The sequence below is a fragment of the Rhopilema esculentum genome, chromosome 21 (genome assembly GCF_057945365.1).
Source record: "Rhopilema esculentum isolate cy_ngs chromosome 21, ASM5794536v1, whole genome shotgun sequence".
Lineage (NCBI taxonomy): Eukaryota > Metazoa > Cnidaria > Scyphozoa > Rhizostomeae > Rhizostomatidae > Rhopilema > Rhopilema esculentum.
Window position 1 is genome coordinate 8,495,706 of NC_142835.1, and position 23,954 is coordinate 8,519,659.

The following is a 23,954-nucleotide window of genomic DNA, read 5'->3' on the forward strand; positions in this document are numbered from 1 at the left end:
CAACCACACACCAGAGAAATCAAAGACTTTAGATCGTTAGGGTATTTTACGCAAAGTCATCTATCATACAAGACCGAGATCATTAATCTACCATTAAAATACGAACAACAATGAAAATAATAAAGAAGTGAAATTAGACTAAAAATAACAACAACAATAATAATATTAACAATAACAACTATCAGAAGAATTAAAATCAATATAATTATAATAAAATAAAAACAAATCATCCAGTAATATATTTTACATTCACAATCAACGTAACAATTGCTATTTTAAAGTCTCATTTATATATATTTATATATATATATATTCATTTATAATGTCTTTTCTAATTCAATAGTATTTATTTATTGACTGTTCCTTTTAGCGTTGTGCCAAAGAGATTATGATAAATATTGGGCAGGATAAACCATTTAGCGTGTATGTAGAGGGGTCATATGGAAATACAGACTAGTCGGTTTGTTTGAACTTAAGAGTGAATTTGAAATTTTTGGTCAGTCTCAGAATGTTAAAACTTTTTTTATTTTTATGTAAGTAGAATCCATAGTCGAAAATTAACTTTCATATAAGATCGCGTTTAGAATACAAGTATGGTGTTATGTTAAAATAAAAGCATGACAGGAGTAGAGGCACAGTAACGTGTGAGGGAGTTGTGTTTAAAAACAAACTTGGCGCTTTTACTGCGACGTAACGAAATATCCTATCGTCTTAACGAAGTCTGGTGGCAAAGCAGCGAAGAAACGAAGACTAAACGAAATATCATAAAAGATTATGGGGAGACTGGTGCAGCTTGTCAGACAAGCTCTAAAGTGGACCAAAATATAGAAGGATTTAGTTTCAGACAAAGTTAGTAGGCTATATAAGGGTTGGAAGGTTTTGCAGCACTTCTTTGTATCGGACTCAATTTAAAACAAACATTGGAAAAATACTTTAGATCCAACTCACTGTATCAGACTTTACCTATGCAAAGCAAATACAACTTAAATAAACCAAAAAGCAAGAAGTTTCGACGCAAAAGAATTCGGAAAAGTTGTGTTGTTAATTCTGTTACTTGTAGAAAATAAAATTCAATTTGATTAAGGTTTTTTAAAAATCCACCATTTGCCTTTTTCTAGCCAATTTTTTTCAAATTCTTTTTTTAGACAAAAATAAAGTTTAGCTCAGTAGAAATACGACTTAGTCAGGCCATAGTATACTCAAACAATAAATGTTATTAGCGCCAATAAACGAGTACATGCCTGACACAAGACCTGTAATATATGTTGAGAATCTCTTTCTAGATCATGCAGGGGGAAATGGGTTCTTCGAATGGTTAAATGAGAAAAGCATTAAGCAGTACTAAAATTGGTCGTAATTTGTGATACAAATGTTATGTAATTGTTTTTTGCTGTACCCAAGAAAAGACAACACTGTACAGTCAGAGCCTAAAAAATTGGGGCCAACATAACAAACACAATTTTCACCCAACTAAACATTTCTCAAATATTATAAGAGGTTGAAGTACTCCAGATTTTATTGCGTTTTTCCTCATTTTGCGTTGCACTATTGCTGCAAAGAAAGACTTCATCAGGCGAAATAATTCTGAGAAAGCTGGTAGTTTCGGACATTGAAACAAAAGCTAGTCGATTGAATAATGTGGATCAGCTTTTCCAGACAAAGGAAAGACAAGCAACGTTCAGAGAGATCCTTCAGACTGCTCCCTAACATAAACACTTGTTATTAAGGTGTGATTTTTAAGTTTCGGTCCTAATTCAAGCATAACACAACAGCTGAATACCGTGGACGTTAAGTTTATGTCTGTTGTTAAACTACATTAGTTCTAACTCAAAGTTTGAAAACAATGTCATATAGCGTCTAACTTTATTTCTATCATACATCTTTGAAATAAATTTATTAATTTAATTTTCAAATAATTCTACCTCTTTAAACTTTGATGACGGAAAGAAGTTCATTACAGAGTCTTTTGTACACCCACGTGTCTCCATCAACCTTTCTTAGCTTGATACCATTTAGGTCACTCCCAGGTACATTCGATACCTCGATCTCCATCTGCACGCCATTGCCAAACAGAGAGAAATAAGAATCCGACTTGTTATAATCAAATCCACTCGGCTGCCGGGCATCGAGGGCCAGCTGTATCTGGGCCACTATAAATGCGATTTCCTTTTCCGATATCATATCATAACTAATAGCTGTCCTAAGAGGGTGCGTAGTGTCCTTGCTTGGAGCAGTTTCACTAGAGTTATTATTATAAAACACACTCTCTTGTGTGACCTGTTGGTTTTCAAGGGCTTTTTCAGAACACTCTTGCAGAAAACTTGTCCAATAATTCGACGCATTGGTTCCTATGCTCGAATTACTATTAGTCTGTGAAGTACTCGATGTACGCGGCATTCTCGGTGACATGGATGCATTGTTTAATCCATTATGGCCACCTAGCAACGGGCTAGTCGGTTGTGCGGCAGTGGCTGCGGCATAGAGTGGGTGTATGGCAAAAGGAAAGAACAAGCTTGGTTGTGGAAACTCCGGCGGTTGCTGTACACTAGAAAAACCGTTACTACCTGATGTTTCAGAATCAGAGCCTGTACGAGACACGTCAACTTCCATTTGCTTGCTTGGTTCAGAGTATGGTACTCCTGCTGGCGCCGATTTCTGGCGAATATGCCCTCTTAGGTGTGTCTCCTCTGGGACTGTAGGCGTAGAAGACTGACGGGAAGAGAAAGGCGAGTGGAAAGGTACTGGGTTTACCTGAGTAGTTGCGTCACTACCCACGGAGGTGAACGCCATGTCCGGTATCCGTAAATTCAACTTCTGCATCTGCTCTTGTAACTGCTCTGGCTGTTGTGTGAAGGTTGCAGAGACTGGGGCGCCTATTTCAGACTTGGCCACTTTCTGTTCTGGTGCTAAGCCTTTCATTTTCAAAAATGTCTCAATAGTCGCTTCCAAGTTAGGACTTCCACCAGATGCACGACGTATGAATTCCCTTTGCTCTTCTTCCTGTCGTTTTAATAGTAATTTGTGCTTAAGCAGTTGCTCGTGTCGCAATCTTTTCATTTCTTCTTCTTGCTTTAATCGAAGCATGATAAGAACGTCCTGCTGATGACGTATCATATGTTCTGAATTTGGCTCCTTGATTGCTGTTTCCGTAGGCGAAGTGTCATCATCATCTTGGGTCATTGCTTCCTCGAAGCTTGCCACGCCCATGTCTTGGTAGGCTGGATATGAATGTCTTGATGGGGTTTCTCTTTTGCGGAGCTGCGGATCTTTCTGATTCTGGTTTCTTCGTTGGCGCATGCTTGGCTGTTCGGATCTGTTTCCGTAAAGTTGCTGCAGCTTCATAAATTCTGCTTGTAAATGCTTCATTGGGTCAGGATGCTCGCCAATTTGCCCAAGATTAGCTTTGAGAACTGCACCAGTATTACCCTCAGACGATCGACGGTGGTAACGCGAACGTGTTTCAACTGACGCCCCCATGGTTGGGCAATAAGGAATAGGACTTGCACGCTCACGTTCTCGTGTAGGAACTAACGCTGTTCTACGCTGCGGAAGTGCACAGAAACCGTCGGAAAAGTTACTCTCCGCAAAGCCAGCAGAGGGCTCAATTACGCAACCTAGAGTGTGTCGCTGCTGCCTTCCACGACCTTTCAAATACCTAGCAGCTGCCTCAAGATCAGGCTCCTGATCAGAACCAGAATCCCTATCGTCATCTTTGAAAGGTGGTACTCCGAGTAGCTGTTCCATGCTACTTTGGTTGCTACCACCACTCGAATCATCATGGTTAGAAACTTGATTAAAAGCCTTGCGGGCCTTGCGGAGTGCATGAAACTGAGCTATGCTTGATTGGATAGATGCAGAGCCATCTGATGCTCGTCGATCATACGATGGCCGCACTTGCAAGACGGCAGGACACGGCAGAAATTGTTCTTTGTATGACAGTTTTCGTTGTTCTCCAGGTGGGGGTGTGGGTGATCTGCGTGATATCTCAGGTATGTTTATAGTATCACTGGTCTGGACGGCAATTCGCTCGACTTCCTGTGGGTTCAACGCAACCGCAAACGTATGACGTCTAGATGATAAATATTTTTGTAAATCCGGACGATTGCCATTGAGGTCATCACCGTTTGAAAAGACCGAGCCGATCGGAACACTTTCCGGAATGTTCTTCGAGGTAGCACACGGTCCCTGGCTACTGTCTGCTTCTAAAGGCAAGCCCTCGATATGAACGTATTCATTATCAATGTCAATAGCTTCGTTCGAGCCACTTTTGTCAAAAGATCGCTGTTCTTTTCGACGCTTTTCCAGCAAAATCTGATACAAGCCATATAGTGAATCGAAAGTTCTCTTTTGCAAAGCCTACAAAATAACACCGATATCTTCGCTGGGTTCAGGGTAAATATTTTGTTTGAAAGGTTCTCTACGAAATAGCTACTTGCTTTTACAGGAAAAAGGTCAGTCTACGAAATAACTACAGTTATTGCGTTATATTTGCCGAATTTTAACCTACTGCACTTGCGTGCGTAGAACAAATTTTTTAAGGGGTGGCCAAACGAACGCAACATGTTGATCAAACATGAGAATAAAAGATGTTTTACGAAATTTTTGATGGAGTAAAATTTTGCAAAACATCATAAAACATCGTAAAACATCGTAAAACATGGCGGCCAAACGAACAAAACATGTTTTATGCAACCATGTTGGATGATGTTTTATGCCGATGTTTTATTCGTTTTGGCCAGGGCCTTAGAGACAGCATATTATTTTTATCATTATGTTGATGCTAATGACGATGCTAACGTTTGCTTGTTGTTGTATCACATAGTTTCGTTGTAGAATATGAGCTTATGAGAAAACCAAACTGTCTAAATGATTGAATTATTATTATGAACTCCCATTGCTGAATTACCATATGGGGAAAACAAGTTTGTTGTAAATCGAATACAGCTAAGCTATTTAAGAATTTTTGGGCAAATTTCCTTAAAACTCGGATGGAATTGCTACTAACTAAGGCTTGTTATCATTATTTTAATTTGCAAAATATTTATTTACATATGGTAGAGACTGAACACAGATTTTTCTCTTCATTCTTCCTTCAAAAATTTTCTTCTGAACTGCAATATTGGACTTCATTGGCAGAATTCAGGATTTAAACGCTCAAGCATTTTTATTAGGGCACGCAAAAGTCTCCTTCAACAATTTGATAAAACATAAATATTTTCGCAATTTGCAGCATACCTGTATAATTTTGGCCCTGTCCTCTCCCAGTTTTTCCATTTGCTGTAACACTTTCTCATTATACACACAAACACTAGTGTTTTCTTCGCGAGGATCGGAAAGATCTGCTAGATCTTCATAGGGTTCACCCTGGATAAGCCATTTGTGCTGTTTGATTTGTGCAATTGAGTAACGCTTGTTGGAGTCGACAATTAACATATGGCGAATGAGATTTTCACAATCTATGGATAGAATTGATTTAGCTAAGAAAAACAGAGCTAAGCTTTTCGTGTGATGTTGATGGCTATGTTAAGATTGAAAAGCGGTAATGAAGAAGACGATTCTCCAAATACCTCCAAATACCTCACTGGTAATGAAAATATTAATTATAGATCAACAAAGTTAATATTCTGTTATTATAACACCTGTTATGATGGCTTCAGGAAAAGCAAACAGAGTGCTTCCTTTCAGTCGGACCTTAAAGAAAATGATCTGACTTAGCGAATGTCCGACTGAACTCCGGTACGACTTTTGACTTGAAAATTCAAAGGGAATTGAAAGTTATTCTGACTAGGTGACAGTCTGAGTAGAGTCCATGGTAAGACTTAACAGGATGCAACTCTATATATAGAAATCTACTCTACTTTTAATCAATCTTATTCAATTTAAGTTTGAAATTCTATTCTGCTGTCAGAAAGAGAAATGGAGTGAATTCTCCAAAACATACCTTCAGACATGAAATACGGTATCCTGAATCTGCCGGCCAAGACTCGTGATTTTAGTTCTGGCAAAGTCTTCCCGTCAAACGGCAGTGTGCCACAAACCAAGATATATAAGACGACTCCCATGCTCTAAAATGATACATACGTAGCAAATTAATTGTTAATTGCAGTGATATACCATCATCTCAAAACTACCAAAGTTAAATATAGAGAAAGACGGCCACACGATTAATTATAGAGAAAGACGGCCAGTACTCAACCTGTGTACTGATTTGAAGTATTTTCAATTGAAAAATTACTGTGGATTATTTCAAAGAAAGGAGAGACTTTGCACGGCTCTAAGAAAAGAACCCTAGTCCCTAGCCACATGGTTATATATCAAAACAAAATGCAGAGAATGGCTATGGAAACCAGAAATAAGCTATGTGATATACGGAAGCAAAATTTAAATAAAGTTTTGAAAAATTTTAAGAAGCAAGACCTCATCTAAGGTTTGGAGAAGAAATATACCTTTAGGGAAAATTGTTTGAAGACCTAAAAATTGAATATAATTTAGAGGAAAGGCCCTTAAGAGACATTTCCAGATCTGAAAAGTTTCATTTCTTAGTTTTCAGAGAAATATTTTGAGAAACATGTTTTCCAAATGTAGTCCATATTTGTGAGTTTTACCACAAGACTACACGCAGAAAACTTTGCAAAAGAGCTCTTAACGGTTAAATTGACGGAATAATGACATTATTTCACGATTTCTTTGCAATGCATCAACTTAACTAAAATAGGCTTTAACACTTTTCCAAATAAATCTCATTTCATTTAAACAATAATCCAAAACGTTTGATGCAAATTGCGTTTGACATGACTTTGGTTAGCAAGATTAATAAGAATGCGTTTTCTAACATGTAAATTTGTCTGTTATTCTATCATTTTTTTAGAAATATAAAGATGGTAGTTGGTCTCTATAACTTGCCATTTACAGGAAAATCATCAAGTTCAGTCTATACTTTGAAAATGATTGTATTAACTGATTTGTCCCGTAATGTGCATTTGAAGATATTGACTGGCTCGTAGCCATAACACAGTGGCAATCAAATTGGAGCCCAGCAAAAAACAGTTAGAAAACTACGGTATATCAGCAATAAGCGATGCCTTTTAATCTTTTTACCCTTCCCCGTACAAAGATGATTAATTTGTCTAGCAATCGCACATTATTCGCTAGTTAAGATTCAAACGTGTAGTAATTTAACAGAGGAAGGCAAAAGTTTTGGAAAAATTACTTTGGAAAGATACAAAAATTAACAGTGACATCAAAAAAGGTCATACAATGACATGATTTCTTATTGCAATTGCTTCACGATTCTTGTAGCAATAAAACCGACTGAAAAACCCGTTTGGGCATTAAAAGGAACATTGGGCTGTATAGTGGGTATTGCAGGGATCTGAGGATTTGTAATGAAAAACTATTTAAAATTGAAATGGAACAACATGTTGTTGAAAATTCAATGAAAGCTTTTGCAGTTTTCCTCGCTTCATTTAACCAGTAAGCTTGAGTCTGTAACACTATGCGCGGGTACTACAGCTGATTCTGCAAAAATATACGCGGGTAGTACAGCTGATTCTGCGAAGCAATGCGCGGGTACTACAGCTAAAGAAATGGAGAAACTTCAGATAAACAACCAGCTTAAAATTGTCAATTGTCCAGAATATCTACAACATTTCCTGCTGTATTTGTCACTGATTGAGTCAGTGTTGTGCAGTGATTCTTACAGAATAGCGCAGAAAATCAAACGAGACCACTATTTCTTTAACTTCAATGTACATAATTTGTATTGTTACTTACCCAAACATCTGTCGCGGGTCCGTTATATTCTTTGCCCTCAAATAACTCAGGGGCGGCGTATGGTGGGCTTCCACAGCACGTCTTTAACTTAAACCCGGGCTCAAACCGGTTGCTAAACCCAAAATCTAAAAAGAAAAAAGGGGTTAAGCGGCAGCGCCTAAAAAACATTATAGCAGATTCAACTAGCAAGGTCGCAATAATAGGAGGGAGAGTTTGAGCCTAAGTTGACCTTCTAGCTTATGAAACCACTTGATGCAATGGCATTGGATTTCTCCTAGATCCATTGCAACAATTGAAAATGGCCCAGTGCTCATGAAATGTGGCAACATCGCACATTCATTGCAAGTAAGCTAATTTCGTACCTTAATAGAAATACCTACATATACTACTTGTATACAAATTTAAATATATGAAATGCCGAGGTGATGCAAACAAGTGACAACAATACGGTTTCAGTAAAAAAGGGTTTTTGATTGTATTTGATTGAATTTTCGGGTAGAGAAATCGTTCGGTTTTTAAAATAAAATTCTCTGCTTCCATTACGGTACGAAGATTCTTGCAGAAATTACTTGGGAAACAAACATCTTTCCAATTACTTCAAAATTCCTTCGGTTTTCATAATTGCCATTATTAACGCCCTAATTTCAAGCCACAGTTTAAGAGGCTGATCACTTTGAAGAACATTGAGATCTGCGCCCTCAACGCAGCACCTGCTATAAGTGACGTCATTCCAGCCTGTTTGCTTCTTTTTTCATTGAGTTTTCCACCTACAGTCAAACTATCTGGAACAATAACATATGGCAAAAAGCAGATGCACAACTGGGTTTGTAATTACAGATCTAATTAAGTTGAACATGTCACGTTCTTTTAGCCGTATTGAGTTTAACGAATGGAGAGGCTTAAATGGTTTTGTGACTTGGAACACAGGGCAAGCACTTTGTGTTATTATCATAGTTTGGGCATCATGCTCACTAGGCATAAATGGAAAAAAGCGAGGCTCGGCACTAATTACTGTCTCAAATCAAAGTCTCAAAGGTTATGGAGACACGAATGCCTACAGAAGGACAGATGGTACTGGCAAAACATGGCCAAATGCGGCGAATACCATCTCGATTTTCATAATAAGACGGTGAACAGAGTGAATAAGGGGGATCTGGAACTATTCGCTTCTTTAAGAACAAAACTTGCTGAAATTCTATGGTGGGATCGATTCCCCCGTCTATTTCTCGTTTTTACACACGTAGATATTACAATCTTACTAAACAGTAAATAGCAACCTCCCCAAAAGGCACCTGAACAAGGGATGGACTCCTTCGAGAATATATAGCCAATCTTTCCAATAAATTTCCTTACGCACAGGACCCTAATTAAAGCAGTATGCTTGTCATACTGATAGGTTATTCCTGTATAAACATTTATGTATTATTATTATTATTATTAAATGTAAAATTTCAGCTGCAAACATTATTACTATACGACTCAGGGCAAACACAGCTTTCAACGCGCTAATATTCGATTTAATTAGCAAGACAGGGATTTAAATTTTAATTAAAAAGGTACCTGCAATTTTTATATTATTGTTTTCATCCAGAAGAAGATTCTCGGCCTGTTGAAAGAAGCATAAAAAGTATTTTAATTAGTGCGCCAATGAATGAAAAAAATTTAAGAACAACAACGAAGCGGAATAACAAAAAGTAATGACATAGTTGGGATGGTGAACGACTACCAATGAGTTTTTAAATTGGCGGGAGAACTGAAGGTTTTCAATCAAGATGATTTCTTTGAGAATAATACCGCTATGCGTCTCAAGGTCTGTGGAAATCGGATAAAATTCCGAAAGCTGAAGCAACTATGGCGACTGCATGTTAAAATCTTTCTTTTCCAAATGCCAGTATCACAAATTCAATTTCCATCGAAGGTTGCACAAAGATAATTCGATTTGAAGTTAGGGTCACTCGGATGCGTGAAATCACGACCACTTTTGCGGATGTGATTTTTGACTTCAAGGAAAATAACAAATCAAAGATTTAGCGAGTTTTCAAGATGTTCAAATGAGCAGTCCTGGTTTGCGCGAGAACGTTCTTTATAGCGACACCCAATAATGTGAATCTTGATTTCGAAAAAGGAAATTTTGAAAAAATAAACAATCTAACCAATCCTATAAAATCATAAAGATTGATAACAACTAGGACAAAATAGTTCGGTCGAAAACTTGCTACATGTATCTTTACTAAAATAATATTGGTATCTTTTTGAGATCACGCCCGGAGTAATTACCTTCGTTGTTTACAGAGAACTCCTTAGATAAGCTCAAATTAACAATGCAGGCGGACTAGAAAAAGTCTAGTGAGTTGTCGGTTTATCAACTCGTTTATAAAATAGAAACAGAGCGGACAGTTTGTTGCGACTCACATTTTCCCAATTATTCTTGGTCAAGAAAACGACGCATTCAAATATTAATTAAATTCAATTGTCCATAAAATGCTTTGAATTCTGAAATTCTTGGAATGGAAATTTTTGCTAGGTATGTAGAGAGGGGCTAAATGGAATCATGCAGCTACTGACAACTGTTTTTTTAAAAATTGCAGTAAGATTTACCTTTAAATCCCTGTGGACAATTCTCATTTTATGAAGGTACTCCACAGCTAACAATATCTGGTGGAAAGTTTTTCTTGCCTCCTTTTCAGGCATTCTTCCTCGCTTGACGAGATATTCTGTGAAACGCACAAATCACATTTAAAATCACTGTACAGTTATGTAATGCAGGCAAAATGAGTAAATGTGCACCTAAAATAGAGGGGTCGAAGAAAATAAGCATGGGTTCCGATGAAACTACATTGACAAGATCTCCAGCACCAGGCTACATGGTCGTTTCTTGATAACAGTCCTTGAGCCGCTTACCTGTTATTCAAAAGGCGTTCCTAGCTAAAAAAATACATGAACGTGCAATAAGAATAAACAGGGTTGGTGGAAAACGCGGTGATCTTCAATGTTGGACAACATGAATCAGCAGAGTTTAACGGATGTTGAGAACGTCTTTCAAAATAGGCCTAAGCAATGCATGCCGAATCACAAATAGCTAGCTTCGAACCTACAACAGTACCTAAAACACCGAACAAATAACATTCCTCGCCGCATATCGAAATAAATATCGAAAATAGCAGAGATAAATATCGAAATAAAAGGAATTTAGGTTGATACTGAGGGGCTAAAAGGGTAGGACAGGTGAAAAACCTATTCAGAGAGGGTACCAACTGAGGGAAAAAATTAAAATACAGAAAAACTAAACATTCCTGTAGATAATTGACTACTAACGAGCCCTACCTCGCTTTCAACAGATATCTAAGTAGTTTAAAAAAAGCAAAAAAACCTCGAAGAGTGACTTTATCAAGATCACTCGAATGATATGATATTTTCCCGATTTTCAATCAAACACAGCGATTTGTAAAATGTCTTCATTTCAACCGTACTTAGAAGGTTGCGAGCCATCTAGCTATGAAACATATCGTCGTGTATTAAGATACTTCTAAAGTGCATCTCTACAACCATACAAAAACTTTGACTCCGTATGACGCTAAAATCTTTAAACTTCTTTCAACTACATTCATCAATGCAAAAGTTAATGTAAAATCAGAATTGCCTTCAAACAATTAAAGACAGCGAGGAAGATTTTCAGTGTGCCAAACAGGTGCTCGATAGGTTTTTTTCTAAATACCCCCTACGTCTTATGAAATACAAGGGAGGAAATTTAAAGTTAAGTTAACTTGTCAAGAAGAACCTAGAGTCATTTTAAGCTTCTCATTTGCATTCTTGATCAATGCGCTGTAAGAATGATGGAAATAAATTTTAATAGTCGAAAATGAATTTCGCCTGTGTTTCCATTAGAGTGCCATCAGTGTTAAGATAGCATATCTCCTCCTTGAGAGTGTTACAGGGAAAATACAGTGTCAATTTCCAAGGCAACAAAAATGCAATCCTCTAGTAAACTGGATTTTTCTACCTTACTAAACATTACTACACAAACGTCCTTTATAACAATGGCAGTGAAACAACTAGGTAAATATAATTCAAAAATTCACAAACGCGTAAATGTTTCTATGAGAAAACCAAATACACCAAAAAGACACAGAATTGTTGATTAAGAAGCTTCTGTCTTAAAACGTGAAGATCAGCAAAAAGTCTGGATGAAGTTGTAAGTAGTCTGGATAAGGCTACAAGCACAGCTGGATAAAGCGCTTCTTAAACTAACGTCTTATCGCAACAAAGAATCTTCTGATCCTTAACTCAGCTTTGTCTAGGAAACTTAACATTCTATTGTGTTCGTTTAAATCTAGCAGAAGTATCTTACAAAATTCTGGTGCAGCAGGAATCAAACATCTACTGAAACATTCACTGCTTCTATAGCTTTTGACTGGGATTTGCATGAACAGCGAGATAAAAAACCTTGAAGATCTTACACCTACGAACTCTAATAATCAATAGGAAATACGCTCGACGTACGCCCACCTACTCTCCGGAGGCCATGGCGAATTTTTCAAGCCACACGACTCGTGAGTCAGATAAACATCATTAGCAAAATAATCACTTCCAAGACTGAATGTCTAATGCTGTGAAGTTAGATATCTTCAAGCCATCATAGCAAACACAGTGCTTTGTGAACAAAAGATCAAATGATTTTTGAGTATTTTTATAATTCCTCACGCTGACGATTGAAGATGGCTTTGTCGTGTTGCAACGCTTAATGCAACCCTGATACACCCTTGCTAAGATAATCGAAAATTTCATCAATAAGTAATGGCAGCCTGCGAGATGTAAACGTTGAATCAATCATTTAGCAAGTCACTTAGAATAAGAAATTCTTATATGTGTTCGCTATATGAGCTTTTTTCGTGCATACGTATTTGAAAAGACATCGAGTACTTACCAAAAATCTCTCCACCAGCTGCGTACTCAGTAACCAGATACAACATTCGGTCGGTGTGCATAACCTTAAAATACAAATTATAACTAAATGAGAACAGAGATAAAATACCTTAAGGCTTCGGGGACACGTCATGTTAACATTTATAAGACTAAAAGACTCTTGCAAGTACCTTAGAAAATGATACCCTAGGAATCAGAGTCTCCATTATTTAGTCTCAAAAATATAGTTAGAAATCAGTCACAGAAGATTTTTTTGAGCGAGGATTGGAAATAGAGGCTGCTTCCACTCCTCCGCATCCATTCACTCTTTGCCACCGCATCTTTCTATAACACTTATCCCCGGATTCATGAGGCTCTGGTACCCAGGGTATCAAATTTTCTGCAACCAAAATTATTCCATCAAAGCAACTGAACTGATAAAGTATTTTGCATTGGGTTTTCTTAAAAATGGAACCAGAACACAACGGAGAGCGTGATGTTAACAATTTTTAAAGCACTTTCTGGCAATCAATCACACAATACCCTCAACGTTTTAAAAGGGATTGCATCATTTGCAATGATAATCATTTCCGAGTGAACGATATTTTACGAGGGCAGGAAAAAAATGATAAAAATAAGCCAATCTTGAAGGCATAAGGAAAGGATACAATAAAAGTACAAGGACAACTAATTTGAAGTAACTAGAAATGGGCTTATTTGCCAGACGGCCCTGAAGTCAGCTATAATTCACCAGAAACACCTAAACAATATTCGCCTTGGAGCAAGTTATCAGAACTATATCTGATAGGATCAATTTGACAACACTGAAGTAATTAAAAGCTACATTATTAAAAAGGGCGGGGATATGCTACTGCAAATTATATACTGTCATTAAACAACACTTGCATGGACGGTATTGTAGATCTCTATAGAGGACTTTCCGATGATGCTTATATTCTAGGGGTAAATTGGACTAGAAATAGGGGGGTTCAGCCACGAAAATTTTCAAAAGCTGTCATTCATAAGGTCATTTGCGATTGGTACCGTGATAGAATGTTCAGCCAATGGAAGGCGAGCGAGGATTGAAACTTTGCCCCTTTCAACAAATAACACTTTCCAAACAGAAATATCATCAAGCCTTCTTTCTCTTCAGTGGCATTATCATGGGTGCTAGAAGAGATCTACAGAAAAGCGGGAATCAGAAAAGAATTGGTGAAAGAATGCCAGAAAGTTTGATCAGCTGTAAAAGGTGCCTGGGCTAATCCTTAGGAGACAAGGATAGTTGTGGGAGAATTAACCATTTCTGTTCTAGTCATACCCACGTAACATGATTTTAAATAACGAAAAAATGAATTTGGAATGATCATTGTAGGCACCCCCTACCGCAGCATCGGCTTGTGAGCTGGCATGCCAATACGAGCAAAGGTTCTTTCTGGCTGAAATGGTCTAACCAAGTATATCACTGCTTGAAAGGCTACTACGGGCAGAATTAGTGAGCGTTAGGGAGCATTCACAATTGACGTGAACGAGTAGCATACCAAACAACTGAAAAAAGTTGACAGCACTTTTGAGGAAGGGGGAAGGAGGAAAAAGGTCTGTAATGTGTCAAAGATGGGGTCTTAAAGAGGAAAGGTCCGTGGTTTGTCAAAGATAGAGGCCTAAGGAGGAAAGATCCGCAGTGTACCAAAGATAGGGGCTTAAAGCGAAAGGTCCGTACTGTACCAATGGAGGGTCAAGAGGCGAGGCCAAATTCTCCCAATTTCACATGTGCCAAGTTTTTCAATAAACTTTGCTCGAAATCTAAAGGAAGAGAAGGGAAGCAGCACGCGGCTTAACAGGCACAGTGCATTTACTTGATATGGTACAGCCCTTGCGCCCGAAACTAGCTAAAGAGAATAATGAAGTACTTTGCTGGTAGTTGCGTTATGTTTGTGTGCCACACAATGCACAAAATGAAATAAAAAACAAAAGAAATCAAAACGAAGCGAAACAGGACTGAAAAATCCAGAAAACACAAACCTGTGCTGTTTTTGAAAAACCCGGATTCACTTGCTAGACCGTGTATAAGTTTACCGGTGACATCAGCAGGATGCAGATTCTTAATAATTAAGGCGGGGGATAAAGGTATTTTTACTGATGCAGACTTCGGAATTATCAAAGATTTTCGTAGGGCTGGCTTTATAAATATATGTATTACATGCGTTTATCAATCCAGACCCCACAAGATGAAGGGAACTTGTTCCTGATTGATTATCTAGATTACACGGGCGGGGATTTACCACAACACAGCAAACAGTGTAAAGGCAAGGATATCAACCGATACTTTGATCCTTATTGAAATATTTCAAACAGCCTCTTTATGGTATACGCTTATAGAAATAAAAACGAGGATTGCACATGGAGTCAAGGCCGTGCGGAGGCTTCCACAAAACGCCATATTCTTAAGTTAGCAAATTTCTTTAGCAGCTTTGTTTTAAGAGAACAGAACTATGTTACTTTTTCAAAAGAAATTCAGTTCTATTTTTTTCCAAGTAGAAAAGCCAATGCTTCCGAGATGTAAAATGATGCAGAATAGACCATTTTTGGCACTTTTGACATATGGGGCATGTTTTCTAAGCACTATAACGCGTCTCACTCTCAAACGTACTGGCTTGCTAACCATTAAATTCAGAGAAAAGAATCCGACAATGATGCATTGATAATCATATATAGCCCCAGATGCGAACGAAAAGCAACTCTTTGGCCACCGACTCACAGCCACAGGGCCTGCCCCCACATTTTGCTAAAAAGGATTTAAATACAAACTTGTAGATTATGACAAATACATAAACTGCTTATATAAAGTATCTCTTAAAAACTTGAATACCGCATTGGGACAACACATACATGCAAAACCCATAGCTTCGAGCCTGATGCTATAAGCAAGCTAACTCTGTCATGTCAAATACACTGTTAATGATATTAGCGATTGCAATCTATCATACATTTAAAAAAATCAATACCAAAGTACCAATTATACTGAATCGCTTTGATTTAGGAATAGGTACATCAATGACAAGAACAACCTGCTTTTTTGCTAGGTGACGTCATCAACTGTGTTGACAATATTTTTTATACTTCATTTCCAATACTTTTTTTCTGATGCTGGCTGTCTAAGTTAAAAACTGGCTGTCTCTGGAGCCTAGATAAGTGTTTACCCGTTCTGCCTTCAAAGAGCGAAAATACTCTACAAAAAAAGAAACAAAACATGACCTGGATGTGATAAATGAAATTAATTTATTTCCAATGATACCCTTCTCATGGTCATCCGAAGCCTGATTCTTATTATTGCTACTTTGGTCACGCAATTCGAGAAATCTCGTTACCAGCTGCACGAAGCGTAATCAATTTTTAATGCAAAACACATTTACTTTATAAAATGTTGCCACTTGCCGACTCGTTGTTCTTTCATTAAAAAGCCCATTAATGAATCTCTCTGATCAGGGATCGAAATTTCTACTGTTTTTAAACGTTGTTTTGTGTGATGCTTCTCTGCCAAACTGAATGAATTTTTCCTTCGAAATAAAGAGGGATTTTTGACAGAACATCCCAGATGTAGGAACACTCCGGATGAAATAACAAAATGTCGTAAATCATATTTGAAGATTTTTGCAAAATTTCTGGATACTGAAATGATATCGTCACATTTTGAATATTTTTGTTTTCTGTTCGTCAGCTTTTCCCCGTGGTGCATATTTATTTTCAAATATCAGCCATTTCCATTCGCAATAGTTTTGAAGATGCATTATAATTAATCTTACTTTTCGCTGTATCCTGCAACCACAACAGTCATGTGCTCGCGTTTTCTGAATAGTAGATTTCGATCCACAACTGGGTATATATATTTCCTAGGGTAGAGTTTAAGGTCCATGTTCTGACGTTTTAAACTCTGAAGAGTGTCAGACGAATAGCTTAAGTATGTTTAAAAATGTCTGCTATATTAAAAGCCGTTTTTAAATTCTGTACCACAAAAAGACTGTTAAAACCAGATTTCATTGGCTAGCGACTTCTTTATTTCAAAAGGCAAAGTGAAAGAAAATGGTGCAACTTCTGCGTTTGATCATTACGTTTACAAGACCCTGCTTAATCCAGATTGAGTTCCTTTTTATGATAGAGACAATGTTTTTAACAGATTAAAAATTAAGTGTTAAAAATTGTGTGTATTGTGTGTTTAAAAGATTAAAAGACAGCCCCCTCCCCCCGAATGAGCTTCCATTCTCAAAAAAAAAATCTGAGAGAATCCCTTCCATCCACCCTTTACTCGAGGGGCATATCACTCAACTAAAATATCGCACGCTTTTGGCAATAATCTCTTTGATTTCGAGAAAAATCCGCCAAAAATCCCTAAAAATCCTATTGTTCTAAAAAATCTCGTACGCTGTAATAGAAGAATGATATGCGCCTTGCCTTTACTTGTAAGGCTGTCCATACTCTATTAGCAAAGTTAAGCGTGGAAGATGCTATTAAAATTATGTTGAGCGCAATATTGTTTTGCATTAAATTCATGATTCAAAAACCCGAAGAAGAGAAAAGTTGATATTAGTGTGTATTTTTTACGTGAACTATAGCCCCTTTTTCAATTCTTTAAAATAAATTGATTCATTGCTATATTTGATGAGTGTTAGCCTTTAAATACCGTTGGATCCTGAAGCTCAACCCAGACCCCACTGGTGCGCCCATAACACCATAAATCCCTTAGTTCGACATCTGCCATACAACCTTAATGTTCTGTTTTTCAGTTTCATTAACCTGCTTGGCAGCCACTTCTTTACTGTTCCCTTTTTCATCCTTTTATTATGATCGCTAACGTCAATAGCAAAACTTTAAATCAACCAGAATTGATAATGAAATATGATTGGCAACATCAAGAAATAGCACAATCTAGTACAAACACGCAGGGAAACAAACAAAATATCACATATAACAAAGCATGAGAATTGTAAGAAAGCTTTCAATAATCCCTTAATGATGATACCCTTTGTGTAACTGTAGAGTCATTTTATGAAGAAAATAGAAGTGACAGCCTTTTTTATCACACTGAGAAGTGGTGGCCATTATGAAAAACAAAACACTTAACAAATTTAATTCTAAAGTGTGACATGCATCAAAGAAGCAGCCATTTCATAAAACTACTATCAGATTCACCTGCTCCTAAAGCACATGCTTGTAAATGATTCACAGCTGCTCACAGCCTGAATAACCCATTCTCTGATTATAAAATTCTATTTGGAAAATCCTTACTTTCACATTCATTTTTTCAGTAGCCTTGGCTACCAAAGCCAACAATTTCCTGTGTCAAATAACATGATAATGTTAATGGCTAACAAAGCATTAAACATGTATATCAGAATCGAATTTTGATTTTGTCTAAAAAAGTATCGTACTTGAATATGTCTTTTTCATAATATTACATAGGTACATGGTTACATTATTTCTTTGAACAACAAAAATATTAAAAAACCATTCAAAAAAGTGTTGGCAACATTCATTGATTGATTATAAAATTTATTGATTATTTTTTTAGCCACAATAACAGTTAAAGGTATCTAATTTTCAGAAAGCATCAAAAATATAACCTTACTGTGACATTTTATAAGGCATGCAATTACTTGACAGACAATAGGGATGTATAACAAAAAGTAGATTGAGCAAGATAAAAAGCAGCTGGGATTTCTTATATGCATATAAACAGATTGATATGAAGAACAAGAAAAGCCATGTTCAAAAGGTTCAACATTTCACTCAATATTTGCATTTTGTGATTTGCCCAACAATGACATTTCAGACTTTGGGTGAAATTTGCTCTGGTTAAAAAATGTGAGGTGTTAAATGAAATATTGGAGGAATTATTAGGTCATTTGAAAAATTCAGTAAATATACTAGGTGCAAAATGCCTTGCATCTTTATGATTTTGACAGATAAATCTAAGATAAACCTTTATGATTCTGACAGAAGTTAACAGAGTGACTCAAGCAGCAATTATTTTTTTGGGCAAAATGGTGGAGTATTGAGTTTATTTGTGTACCCAATATTTTGAAGACAGGGTGGTCTGGTAAATGTTGAGTTAATGTAAGGTCTGAATGGCAATCAGCAGATATGAAAGTGGCTTTAGCCTGCGTCACAGACCATATTCTGAAGTGGTCAACAACGCAGGCCAAAGTGGCATAAGATATCTGTCAATCAACATTAACCAATCAATGACTGTCAATCAATATTAGCCAATCAATGGAATCACACTCACTGATTGGTCAATTTTTATGGTAAGATGGCTTGAGCTGCCATTGAGGGTAGCAAACAGAAGTGTTTTTTCTCAAATGTATTTGAATCCTCTATACTCCTTCATTAACTCTATAAAAATTTATAAGAAATTTGGAGCTCTATTGTATATTTGATTACAGCCTTCACAACAATGCTAGTAATATCCTATTCAAAAAGCGTGATAATGAAACCATCAAGGGAATTCACAAAATTGGCATACAGGCATCACTACTGGCTGCTAACCATACATGGCAAGAATTTTTCTTTCCCAAAGACTATTAAAACACTCAAAGTGAACTAGTAAGTTGTAAATTTCTTCATAATGTCTGTTTTTCCATTTGTTTGCAATATTATTTTATATTAATACAAAAATAAAAAAAATCATACCAAATGCCTACACTGTGATAGTTTGTGCACCAAAAGTAAAGAAAGGTCAATATGGGTCATCACACACAGGTCTTTTATCAACCACTGAATTTCAGAGCCTTTTGAAATTATTTTAACAAATTTGAATTTTCAGTGAAATTTTAGGAAACATTTAGAAAACTAAGGGAATAAACTTTTAAGGAATTTGCAGCAAATTCTCAAAAAGTTGAGAGAATGCCACAGAATTAAGGATAGTTTTATTAAATGAATTTGAAAAAAGCAAACATTGGCTAAAAGCTTTTGGTCTGACACTCCTTATAGCATAAAACACCAGAATAAGAAATAGTTTTGATAGAAAAAAGGAAAAGAGTAAGTTTAAAAAACAATGTTAAACTTAAAGTATAGATCCTTACAAAATTGTGTCATGAAATTTTGTACAAAATATAGATAATCCTATGTTGTATGGTGAAAGGCCTGAGAGCACAACTTTTCATGATTGGTGCTACAAAATGACTACAGAAAGGTTAGTTTAAAATAATTAAAATCATGAACATATATACATTTTAGCTCTGTTTTATTTTGAATGAAATGCACAACTAAAATATTATTGTGCAAGGGGATGAATCTAGAAAATTACATTCCTATTAAGATTAAACATCAGATAAAATACATGGTTTGCAGGCAAATATTTGCCTCTGGAGATAACCTGCTAGAATATTATTCAATAAACAGCATCACCTGTCAAAGTTAAAACATTATCTAACACAAATACATTGTTTTGAAATAGATACAAAAAATTCCCATTTTTCTATGCATTTTTTTGTTGTCATAGAAACAGATTTTTGATAGCAAAAAATGACTCCATGCATGATACGTTTTCTAGTGCAACAGTGTATCCTGCAAAGCTGATAGTGGTGTATTCAATGACTTAAGAAACACTGAACAATGATCAACATATAAAGATATTTCCTCTTTTATTTATTGATGAAATTAGAATGTTTGAGCAGTCTAACATCGTGCAATGTACATAAATAAATGAGACACTTGAATATTTACTGTCGTCATATACAGATATATATTATATTGTGTTACTTTCCCTAGACTACGAATCAGAATCCAGTTTAAGTGTGTGGTGACACACATTGGTTAATGTCCCTGCTTTAAATCACCAATAAGCTCTGAATTCTAAGTTTGTAGAATGCAATCAGGCAATACTTTTCCCTGATTTTGCCCTTTTTTCTCAAAAGAAGCAGTACATGAAAGTTCACGAATATCATTGTGAAACACCAAAAATTGCAAACATTTTACTCGATGTGTCCTCATCAAGGCATAAATTTGCAATGCATCAAGAATAAATGGTATAATCAAAATTTCCTGTGTTATTAAAAATGGCACATATGTAAAACACATATTTATCCAATTTCACTCATTATCAAGCATCTAGGAAGATCTAAGTCTAAAAGATGTGTAGACCAAATACAAAAAAATTATTTGGATAATGCTATTTTGCAATAAATGAGATTATAGATTCCCTTCCTGTAGACCACCTTGTTGCAATCAAACTATCATTGTACGCAGGCCGCCGATATTAAACCGGATTATCGAAGATTCCGGGAACCAGTTACAAACTGCCTATTGTAATAAAGCTACAGCACGCAAGAAAATACTTTGTTGACATTTTCCATGCGTAAACACATACTCGCTGCATGGTAATTGTATCTTTTTGCTAGTCTTCCCAACATTAAGAGCGTCATAGAAATAAACAGTTGTTGCCGTCTCACCTCGTATAATCTGACAATGTGTGGATGGCTGATTTTTCTCATGATTTTCACCTCCCGCTCAACTTTTTTCAAATTATCTTCATCAAGGTGATTTTTATCGATCATCTTTATAGCAACCTAAAATGAAATTTCAAGCACACATGATGCCAGAACTAAGGATACTAGTAACAGAATGTTGAAAACCATCTGCAACAATTATTTTCTGTGCATCACATATGATAGAGAGGCCTAGCAGTATACCGAGCCAGAATCTCCATTATATGCCATTCATCTCGCCGACACAATACAGGAGCTAAAAAGCTTGAGATTTTTTCATATATACAAGATTCAAGTTCCCCTGTAAATATTATGATGTGCTTTCTAGGAAAACAGGGTCCCTTTATGTGACAAAAGGAATTCCGTGACAAATAAATAAAAAAGCCTATTTGGTGCTCACATTTGAAAACTAAATAGTGATATTGGTAGTGTTCAGCTTCGTGGAAACTCAAACCATGTAACTAAACAATGATTGTCGCGATTTGCTAAAATGTTGCGTAAAGTTTGTCGTCTCAAAATAATTTCCCATTATTCTAAGCAACAAAAAAGACAAAATAGTCAAAAGATTCGAAATTATCAGGCGCCAAGAACTCTCCACGAGTACCATGACACGAGATATCAAGAGCAAGCAAACATTTGTTACCCTAAATTAATTCCAATTATTTGCAATAAAAAGCATGTTTGCAAGAAAATTACCTTGACATTTGCAATGGCATGTTTGGCACATTTGACAACAGCAAAATTTCCCTTTCCTATGGTCTTTTCTATTATATAAGAGCGAATTTTAGTGGGGGCGCGAGTTGAACCTGCTCTCTGCAGTTGCTCCGCCATCTTCGAAAAATAAGAATGATTTTGAAGCGATCAGCGAACTCCCATTAATTAAATATGCTCTTCCAAGTACAGTATCAATGTAGCTTCTCATTCAGGCTTTCGCCCACAGCTCTACTACGCGTATGCAAGTAAATATGGAGGAATTTGGTTGTTGAGGCAATCCAAGGGCGGATCCAGAAGCAACTTTGAAGGCATTTGGTAGTGAGGGCGCTGTAAGATTTTCAGAAATTGGTGACAAGTGTACGCTGTATACAACAATTTCAGTCCCTAACTACTGACAGATAGCTTTCAATTCACTCTGTAAGAGAATTTTCACAATAATTATTGTATGCTTTGAGGTAATCCTTGAAGTAAATTAACCTATAAGTCTCAGAAACTTTTTCACCCGATTCTCGTTCTTGAAAAAGGACGCACAATTTCCAAAAAGGGGGCACCAGACTTGCTTCAACTCGGCGAAGGAGGGGCAACTCCCCCTAGTTGCCCCCCCCCCCTTAAATCCGCCACTGAGACAATTGCAGCCTAGAAAATTTCATATATAAGATATAAAGTAAATAAGCAAGAAAATGGTGAATAAAAAAGTAGAAGGTAGTGTGAAAACAATAAAGTTTTTGAGTAGAGTTTTTGATCTATATTCTGACGTTTTAAACTCTGAAGAGTGTCAGACGAAAAGCTTTAGTTTACTCAAATGTTTGCTTGTCCAAACCCATATCAGATTGTCCATCTCAGTCATTAGAAGGAAACGATGTACAAAGACAGATTTACCTGGAGGGTTTGTGGAGCTTTGGCAAATTTTGCTTCCATTCGATCAAAAACATTTTTTGGTAGTCAACAGTAATCAAATAATGCCAATATTTTTCTTTATTTATCTTTCTATCTTCTTTGCCTCAAAGTTAAAAACCGAACTTAAAAGGTAGGCTTTTCCATCATTTTCCAGTGACATGAAGGCTGTGACACCAAAATCCAACTATTATCTAACACCCCGCACCCCAATCGCTCGGTTCGAAACTTAGGCCCCGTTCAAACGGGAACGCAATCGTTCCGTTCCGTTCTTTTCCGTTCCGAAAAGCGGAACGCTCAGGGGTTGTGTTCACACGGGAACGCTTCAAACGACATCGTTCCGTTCCAAAAGTGGAACGATAAAATAAGTGATACGAAAAGTGGAACGGTACGCAATCGTTCCGTTCCGTTCCCGTGTGAACGCGCAGAACTGGCCCAGAAAATGGAACGATAAGAGTTTTGCCCTTGGCGCATGCGTCTATGTTGTTGTTGAGGGAAGGAAAAGGTGACAATAATAAACTCAGCGAAGAAAATGGAGGATTTCAAAAACACCATTGGGTTGAATCTCGCCGTTAGTCCATTTAAAAGATTCAACACCATTCCGCAAAGATTGAAATTCCTTCCTTTTAGGGTTGGCTTCCATTTTCCCACGAGCTTGCTTATTTTGGGGCGCTTTTGTATTCTCCATTTATTCAAATTGTTTAAAAAATTCAGAGATGGCTCAGAGATAAATCGAAATGATTAAATCTATCTCCATTATGGACATGCGCATTAAAAATCATTCGCTTATTTTGGCGCGCAAATTGCAGAACGTAACGATTGCGTTCCCGTCTGAACATAAACAAAAATCGATACGCAATCGTTCCGTTACCGTGTGAACAGTATACCTTTTCGTTCCAGAAACTGGAACAAAAATGGAACGGAACGATTGCGTTCCCGTGTGAACGGGGCCTTAGATTTTAGGGCCGATACGTGCCTTGGGTGCAATTTCTTTTGATCCTTCGTTCACGCAATGTATCACGCAATGAGAATGTATCGTGTTAACGCATGTATTAACTTCCATGTATAAAGCTGTATCGACAAGGTCCTGTTGTGATTTTTGTCTCTCTATTGAACTATTCGTTTTGAAATTTCGGAACATGGCTTAACAGTAATACTTGTATTGTACCCATTCCCATAACCTTCTGATCT

General features: G+C 36.8%; 1 protein-coding gene across 1 annotated transcript; it reads right to left on the bottom strand.

The window, feature by feature from the left end:
- Positions 1–19: 19 nt before the first annotated feature.
- Positions 20–22,024, bottom strand: LOC135684434 (serine/threonine-protein kinase SIK3). Its single transcript, XM_065200005.2, has 9 exons — positions 21,852–22,024; positions 21,120–21,236; positions 12,698–12,761; positions 10,372–10,487; positions 9,334–9,379; positions 7,774–7,898; positions 5,942–6,065; positions 5,236–5,456; positions 20–4,356 (listed from the first exon to the last, which is right to left on the bottom strand). The coding sequence occupies exons 1-9, from the start codon at positions 21,984–21,986 to the stop codon at positions 1,927–1,929; spliced, it is 3,378 nt and encodes a 1,125-aa protein (XP_065056077.2). The 5' UTR covers positions 21,987–22,024; the 3' UTR covers positions 20–1,926.
- Between the last annotated feature and the right edge of the window lie 1,930 nt (positions 22,025–23,954).